Source organism: Ceratotherium simum, chromosome 15 (assembly GCF_057802395.1).
Source record: "Ceratotherium simum simum isolate JZ-2026a chromosome 15, ASM5780239v1, whole genome shotgun sequence".
In the NCBI taxonomy this organism is placed as follows: Eukaryota; Metazoa; Chordata; class Mammalia; order Perissodactyla; family Rhinocerotidae; genus Ceratotherium; species Ceratotherium simum.
In genome coordinates, this window is record NC_141914.1 from 24355073 (window position 1) to 24363681 (window position 8609).

The 8609-nt window shown below is 49.0% G+C and overlaps 1 protein-coding gene across 1 annotated transcript in view; it reads left to right on the forward strand.

Annotated features, from left to right (window-relative positions):
* The window catches only part of PDIA5 (protein disulfide isomerase family A member 5), an 88319-nt gene extending 83902 nt beyond the window's left edge, over nt 1-4417 (forward strand). The window contains exons 16-17 of the mRNA XM_004424496.2: nt 3645-3779; nt 4190-4417. Of these exons, the coding sequence (XP_004424553.1) occupies nt 3645-3779; nt 4190-4270 (216 nt within the window). The 3' untranslated portion in view covers nt 4271-4417. The remainder of the gene's footprint in view (nt 1-3644; nt 3780-4189) is intronic.
* The last annotated feature ends 4192 nt before the right edge of the window (nt 4418-8609 follow it).

An 8609-nucleotide genomic window follows, 5' to 3' on the forward strand; every position in this document is an offset into this window, starting at 1 on the left:
CCTGACAGCTGAGACCTCTGTGAATATGGACTGAATGAAGGAACAGTGACAGTTGATATTTCCTGAGAGCTCTTCTTCCACTAACACTTTGAAAGCGTTATGTCATGTCGTCCTCACAGTAGCTTAATCACCTAGGTATTATGACTCTCCCGTTTTACAGCTGAGGAGATTGAGTCTTAGGTTAAATGACTAGCCCAGCTGGAGAGGGGCACCACAGAGTCAAACAAACAGGCATTGTCCAAGTTCTCCCAGAAGCTGACTGGAACCTGGGACTCACATGCAGGGGTTTTATTTGGGAGGTGGTCTCAGGATGCAGCGGAGGGGATGGAGGAAGGGAGACTGGACAGGGAAGGGAGCAGAGCAGGTGTGTTAATGAGCAGGTTACTGGGTGGGTACCTGAGGCTCAGTCTCTGGAGACCTCACTGGGGACAGAGTCGTCCCACTTGAAGGTCGAGGAAGCCAGGGGGACGCGTCCTCGAGCCCCATCCATCGCTGGCCTTACTTCTAGCTCCCTGCAGCCAGGAGTTGCAGGTGCCAGTGGCAGGTGTTGGGCCAAGGGGACACAGATGGGCACCGACAGCCAACCACTGTGGACCAAATCTAGAAGTTAGAGGTGTGCATTCGGTGCTGCGAGCAAGTTTGTCAGATCTTGAGTGGGTGTAAGGGGGCAGGCGTTTAGACAGGGGAAATGGGATAGATGAGGTATATTTGCTGCCTTCTTTCCAAAGAGTCTAAGCCACTTCCTTTAGAGAGGCCGCACTCGTCTCCTCTCCTATAGACCCTGAGCACGGATGAGCCTTTGCAGCCAGGAGTAGCGCTCTGTGTATGCGGCTGGCAGCTCGTTTAGGTGATTCAGAAGAAGTACACATTTTTAATTTAGTCAATTTATAAAACCATACACTACATTTCCCACAGCTCCGGGGCCTGTATACAAATTAAATTCGTAATTTAAAGCGACGCAGGGAGAGCAGCAGCCTGGAGCAACGCTCATCAAACACTTTAACACGTAGCAGAGGAGCCTTGGCCCCCGGCCGAGGCCGGATGTGGAGTGCCCTTGGCTGCTGATCTCCTCTGGGCCGGGCTGCTCAGTGCCTGCCCCGAGAAACAGAACCCTGAGCACTGCCAGAGGAGCATCTGGCTCATGTGTAAATAATTCAGAAAGCACTTTCGAGGGTGAACTGTGATTCTCAGAAGCCTGCAGGGACCAGCCTGCCGGCCCAGTGATTTGGGCTCCATGTGGACACTGGCGAATGGCAAGTTGAACCTGCCTGAAGGAGACAGTTGCCCCTCTGCTCCAGCCAAGTGTTGCCTGTGGGAATGCAGGGCAGGTGCCATCAAAGCTGGCTTTTAAAGAGAAGCTGGAGAGCCAAACTTTTAAATAAAATCTTCTGGCTCTTTTTCTATGTTGGCAGCTAATTCAGATTTATTTATTTATTTTTAATTCCGTGTGGGCCAAATAGAACAGGACTGAGAGCCAGATATGGATCGTGTGCAGTGAGTTTGAAAACTCGGCTCCAAGAAGTCTTACTGTATAGAATGTTATATAGCTGACGAGGTAGAAGGGAAGGGGGAGGGCGGTGGGGGAGGGCAGGGGGCCCACTGGTGACTAGAGTGCAGGCCGTGCCTCGCTCTTCACTCGGTCAGTCCTGCTGCGCACAGAACAGAGGCCCCGCTCACCTGGGCACAAGGTGAGTGACCAGTAAGCGTGACTGCTGGTGGCCTGCAGGGCTCTCCTACCCGAAAGGGGGCCCCCAGCCACATGTGAATAACTGGCGGCCCACGGACTGTGTGAATTGTGGTCGTTCAACAGTTTTTTTTTTGTTTTTTTTTTTATTTAATGTTTTCCCCCCAAAGCCCCAGTAGATAGTTGTATGTCATAGCTGCACATCCTTCTAGTTGATGTATGTGGGACGCGGCCTCAGCATGGCTGGAGAAGCCGTGCGTCGGTGCACGCCCGGGATCCGAACCCGGGCCGCCAGCAGCGGAGCGTGCGCACTTAACCGCTAAGCCACGGGGCCGGCCCCCGTTCAACAGTTTTAAACTTCAAGCGTGGTAATAGTTCAGTCTGGCTTCCTTAATGGGCCCGGCCCTTAGAGACAGCACACACATTCCTCTCTCGGGTCCTGACCTGGGCTGGTCCTTCTGTTCGGGTGCTCTTTCCTTGGGCCTTCACACGGCTGGCTGCCTTCTCCTCACATAGGTCTCAGATCAAACATGATCTCCTCGGAAAGGCCTCCTTGGCCATCCTGGCAGAAGAGCCCCTCTGGCCATCGTCTTAGCGAATCACCCTGTTAATTTCTTCAGAGTATTCACTGGGCTCTACCATGATCTCACTTGTGTGTGTTAACCCCCTTCCCGCAGTGAGAATGGCAGTTGCTCCATGACTGGCTTTGTCAAGGTCACCACTGTACCCCTGGCACCTAGAACAGGCTTGGCACATGGCAGGACTTGGATAAATGCTGCCCCTCATCAGAATCTGCCCTCCCCTCTCCTGTAATGCTTTTTTGGTTACATTTTGCCGTTAATTGACACTGTCCCCTCCTTCCCTGCTTTGTGACCCTCAACAAGGAAAAAGTTCCCTGTGTCTGCTTGATAGCCTCTTATTTTGAAAGAAAGGTAAATAATAAGGAAAAACTACCCAATGTGTGGAATTTGTTAGATGGGCAAGAAGAGGCCAACGGCCAATTTAGGAACCTCTTTCTGCCCAGAAGCTCTGTTTGCTTTAGTCATGCTGAACTCTTTCCCGGTTTCTGGAATGTGCTCCCCTGGCTGGAACTTCCTTCTCCTCCGCCTCCTCCTCCTCCAGGCCTTGGCTCAGGTGGCAAACCGTGCGAGAGTGCCTTTGCGCCGCTCCCCTGGGCTCTCTTGGTACTGTGGGCCACCTCCATTATACCTCCTGTCATGTCTTGGGATCATCTCTTTATCCAACTCCCTGACTAGACACTGAGCTCCTGTCGGGGACAGAGCTTCTGTGGGGCCGGGAGGAGTGATTATACCAGCAGCTAGCATTACCGACCACTAGCCGTGTCCCAGGTCCTGTGCCAATTCACCTCACCTGAATTCTCTCAGTCTTCATACTGTCCTGACAATCTAAGTATTATTATTATCCCCATTTTACACACGAGGAAATTGAGGCACCCAGAGGCTAGGTAATTTTCCTTAAGTCTTAATATGCAGCCAAACCAAGATTTGCACTTGGGAGACTTGACCTCAAAGCTCTTGTTCTTAACATTGGTACTACACCGCCTCCCCAAACAGATGTTCAGGAATATCAGTTGATAAATGAATGAGTCCCACAGTGCCTCACAGAAAGCATCACAAAACCTGTGGTGTTTACAAAGGCTTTCAAGTCATAATTTCCCTTATGGTCATTATACTCTTGATTTTAAAGGGTAGGGTGAGGACACTCCAAGCTGAGTCCCCTAACTTTACCCATCTGCCTTGGAAATTGGAAACAGGCACCACCAGTCTCAAGGGAACTCTGGGCTGGGGATGCTTTTGGTTCAGCTCAGCTGCTCTTGGGGAGAAAGATCACAGGAAGCACATGACGTGGGCCAGGAGCACAGTCTGTGTGCGGAGGATCCAGGCCTCAGCTCTCAGACCGGAGACACCCTGTGCTGACCCTCCCTTTCTTGGGCCCGTAGATTGCCTGTGCTGCTGTTGACTGCGTCAAGGATAAGAACCAGGACCTGTGTCAGCAGGAGGCCGTCAAGGCCTACCCCACTTTCCAGTACTACCACTATGGGAAGTTTGCAGAAAAGTATGAAGGCGATCGGACGGTAAGCTGGGGAGAGTATGCACTGAGCTCTTTCTGCTGGTGGGCAGGGGAACAGCCACTGAGGGGGCAGCAGAGGAGGCTTCCCGGAAACCACAGACGGCAGCTGGCCCGGCAGAGCTGAGAACACAGGGCTCTGTGCCTGGCTGGAAGAGAGCCCCGAGGGGTTGTCACACAAGTCCTGTCCTCAGAGCCGGGGTTGCTTCCGAGGTGTGGGAGTTTCCTCGCACACATCTCAGGGCTTCTCTGTAGCTGAGCAGACCCTCCTGCATTCGCCAGCTGCCCCTACCGGTTCTGCCCACCCCCTGTCCAGAGGAGCGAGCACTAGAGGGTCAGGGAAGAGGAGTGAGGGAGAGAGTGCACCTCCTGATCAGGGCTGAAAGTTCCTTTCTTCTCTTTCTCTCTTTCCTACAGGAATTGGGATTTACCAGTTTTATTCGAACCCTCCGGGAGGGAGACCATGAAAGACTGGGGAAGAAGAAGGAAGAGTTGTAATTTCTGCCTCAGACAAATCTTTTCCATTACACTGTGAATGATACCTGTTTTGTTGTTCTTTCTGAATTTTCACGTGTTCTGAAGACAAAGTTTTTTATAGCCGCTTATGGCCATTTTGTACAATTTTGAAATAAAATTAAACCAATTGTTTGGTAGTATGGATTATTTCCACGGAGCCCGTACTAGCAAAGATGGATACTCGTGTTCTCCCTCATTGCTCGTCCTCTTCTGGGCGGTCGAGAGCCACACTCCAGTGTCGTGTCTGCACGGAAGAGATGCGGGCGGGCGGGCCGGTGAGGGTGGCACAGGGTGCTGGCCCCTATCAGTCGTTGGAGAGCAGAACAGGGAAATCAGACCACAAAATATCCTGTTGGAAAATGGCTGGTATTGAGAGGAAATAATACATTTAAGATGATCAGTGAAGATGGGATGCTGAAGCACATGGTAGCCAAGCATTAGCTTTTTCTGGGTCATTGTGGTTTTGGTCTTAGTGTGTTTTCCTGGAACTCATTTACATATTCCTTTTTCTCCAGCTATTTCTGTCTTCTTGCCTCTTCTCTCCAGTCCCTCCCCTCTCCCCCATTAAAGAAAAGTAAGTCTCCACTTTGAGGATGAGTGCAGCCGTCAGCCGGGTCCAGGGGCGTCTAGAATGGAGTGGGGGAAGGGGCCTTTGTGTGGCTGCTTGCCCTGCACACTGGCTGGAAGGGATGGCATGGGGGACACGGTGGTGCCTTCTCAGTATGAGATGCTGGTTCTGCTAACCAGCCTCCCTTCTGCAACCCCAATAACTTCTAAACCTTCACACCATGTTCTCCGTGGATGGGTACCACCCCGGGCCCCTGCTCGGCCTCCTGCCTCTGTTACTTCTCTTTCCTGACCGTCTTTCCTGCTAGTCCTGCTTTCTGCATCCCCGCATGACTGACACCGGCCCTGTGCCTGGCAGCACTGCCAGAGACAGAGCACCCAGTGCCATGCCTTGTCTGCTCAGGGGTATTTCTCCAGGGGGAGTAGAAGAGCCTCACTCCTGCTGTCTGGCTTGGGTTATGAGCAGCAGTCCTAGCCTTGGATTCCTGGGTAGTTCAGAGGTGGGGTCGCCTAAGCTGCAGCACTTGACAGCGCACTTTGGTGACATTGTTGGGGAGTTGATCTGTGGGAACCAGCTGTTTCCTGGACCAGCTCCCTCCCTCGTCTCCTCCATCCTTCTTGCTGATGGGTCCGCAGAGAGGAGGATCAGAGCTGCACAGAACCACTGAGTTCCTCAAGGCTGTGTTGATGTGGTGCCGCAGTATGTGGCTCTGTTAAGTGAAATCAAAGGTTTTGAGAGCCCTTGTTCTGTGCAGTGTTCCAACTTCCCAGTCCACTCCCCCAGCTCAGCCTTTCTTTTTTCCCCTAAGCACCCACTTCCTTAGCAGTGGCCCCTGGTCTTGCTCCAGGTGAAAGGGTATTAAAGAAGCACACAGTTAAAGGTCATTTAAACTCATGTATACTGAGCTCCTGCTGGGTACCATACACTGTCATACAAGGAACCATTTAATCCTGACACTGTGCTGTGTACCCATTCCTGCAAGGGCTCTTGAGAGAGCATGTGTGTGCATAGACATGGGTTTCCTTGCTGGTGGTTTAGAGTATTTGTGGGAGGAACGTACTTGCTTATGTCTTCAAAAAAAGTTTTTGTTGCTTTTAACTGCATTTTTTAAATAATATCTGGCAAACACCACTTCCTGGCTGAGGATCACTGGTGCCCTGCAAGGCACAGGGATTTCTATCCGTTCCACAGCCTCAAAGGTCAGATTTGCCTGGCCTGGCTTCTGTGTGAGGACTTAGAGCATCAGGAAATGGCATCCTCTTCACTTCTCTCTATTTACCGAATTTGTTAATTACAGGGCCTTTGTCAGAATGTCTCATGTTTGCCATGACTTTGCATGACCTGAGCGAGTTCATCCTAGCTCTGGGCAGCTGCCTCTGCAGACAGAGCTCCCTTCCTCCACTCCCCACCCCCACCCCGTGCCTCAATTCTGGAGCTCTGTGTAGATCGAGCCAGTATCATGGCATCTGATTAGCTCCATTCCCAGTGCCCAGGGTAGTTCATTTGGGGTTCATTGATCTTCAGTGCAGACCCCTCCCTACCCCTCACTCGAGGAACTGCCTCATCCTCTCTGTTCCCCTGGATCTGCATTTGCAGGCTGATTTCTCTGCAGCAGGTAAGTGTGTGAGTTAGGAGAGAACTAAATCCCAGTCTTAATTCGAATGGCTTTGGCATAACCTTTGCCTCAATTTCTCTCCCTTGGGACACTGCTTCTCTGTTTCCATTCGCCACTGGTCTGCCTTAGCCGCCAGGCTTACTCTGCATCCCCCGTGCCTCTCGCCCACCCATGGTTGCCCATTACCACCTAACTGGAGCTTTCAGAGCGGGCCCCCAACCCTTCTCATCTTCCGCATGCTGCCCCCTCCCTTTACAGGTGTTTGGCTTCCAGAGACTGTTCTGTGCCGGGCCCAGGGTGATGCCCTGGGGTCAGGAACTGGTTTGCTCCACCAACGTAAGAAGATGTGGAATCTCATCTGGAAAGTACCAGGCCCTCTTCTGTATTGAAGGTGAAGCCTATAGGTTGGAGGGGTTACATGACCTGCCGAAATCACACAGAATGAAATCGGTGGCAGGCCAGCTCTCAGGAGGCTCCTGGTTTGCGAGTGACTGGGCATTGCTGGTCAGAACTAAGCTCCCTGCACATATGTTCTTACTGTTTACCATTCTTTTGCTATGTTAAGGCTTAAATAATGAAACTGATGTCCTTAGGCTACATGTGAAAACCAAATTACTTTTATGATCCCACCAAATATATGCCACCCCTAAAATCCTTTACTTTAGGCCTGTGTGTCCATCACAGTAATCATTAGTACTCATATGGCTATTGAGTACTTGAAGTGTGGCAACAGCAACTGAGGAGTGAGTGTGTGTGTATGTGTGTCTGTCTTTATTGTTGTAAAATACACACAACATAAAATTTACCATTTCCAGGTGTACAGTTCAGTAGCACTAAGTACATTCACTTTGTTATGCAACCATCATTACTATCCATCTCCAGAACTTGTTCATCATCCCAAACTGAAACTCTGTATTCATTAAACAGTAACTCCCCATTCCCCCCTCCTCCTGGCCCCTGGGAAGCACCATTCTACTTTCTGTCTCTGTGATTTTGACTACTCTAGGTACCTTATATAAGTGGAATCATACAGTATTTGTATTTTTGTGTCTGGCTTATTTCACTTAGCATAATGTCCTCAGGGTTCATCCATGTTGTACCATGTATCAGAATTTCATTTATTTTTAAGGCTGAATAATATTCCATTGTATGGATATAACACATTTTGTTTACCCATTCATCCATCAATGGACATTTGGGTTGTTTCCCCTTTTGGCTGTTGTGAATAATACTGCCGTGAACAAAGGTGTACAAATATCTGTTTGAGTCCCTGCTTTCAATTCTTTTGAAAGTGGAATTGCTGGATCATATGGTAATCCTATATTTAATTTTTTGAGGAATCATCATACTATTTTCAGCAGTGGCTGCATCATTTTACATTCCTACCAGCAATGCACTAGGGTTCTAATTTCTCCACATCTTTGCCAACAGTTATTTTGTGTGTGTGTGTGTGTGTGTGTGTGTGTGTGTTTTAATAGTAGCCATCCTAATAGATGTGAAGTGGTATCTCATTGTGGTTTTGATTTGCATTTCTTTAATGATTGGTAGTGTTGAGCATCTTTTCATGTGCTTTTTGGCCGTTTGTGTAACTTCTTGGAAGAAATGCCTATTCAAGGCCTTTGCCCATTTTTGAAATGTGTTGTTTGTTTTTTTTTGTTAGTCCCTTGTAGGAATTCTTTATATATTCTGGATATTAATCCCTTATCGGATATATGATATGCACAAATTTTCTGCCATCCTGGGGGTTGTCTTTTCACTTCCTTGATAGTGTCCTTTGATGCACAAAAGTTTTTAATTTTGAAGTCCAATTTATCTATTTTTTCTTTTGTTGCCTGTGCTTTTGGTGTGATATCCAAGAAATAATTGCCAAATGCAACGTCCACAGTTTTTCTCCCATGTTTTCATTTAAGAGTTTTATAGTTTGAGGTCTTACATTTAGGACTTTGATCCATTTTGACTTAAGTGTAAGGTAAGGATCCAGCTTCATTGTTTTGCTTGTGGATATCCAGCTTTCCCAGTGCCATTTGTGGAAAAGACTATCCTGTCTTCATTGAATAGTCTTAGCACCCTAGTTAAAAATCATTTGACCATATATGTGAGTGTTTATTTCTGGGCCCTCTGTTCTATGCCATTGGCCT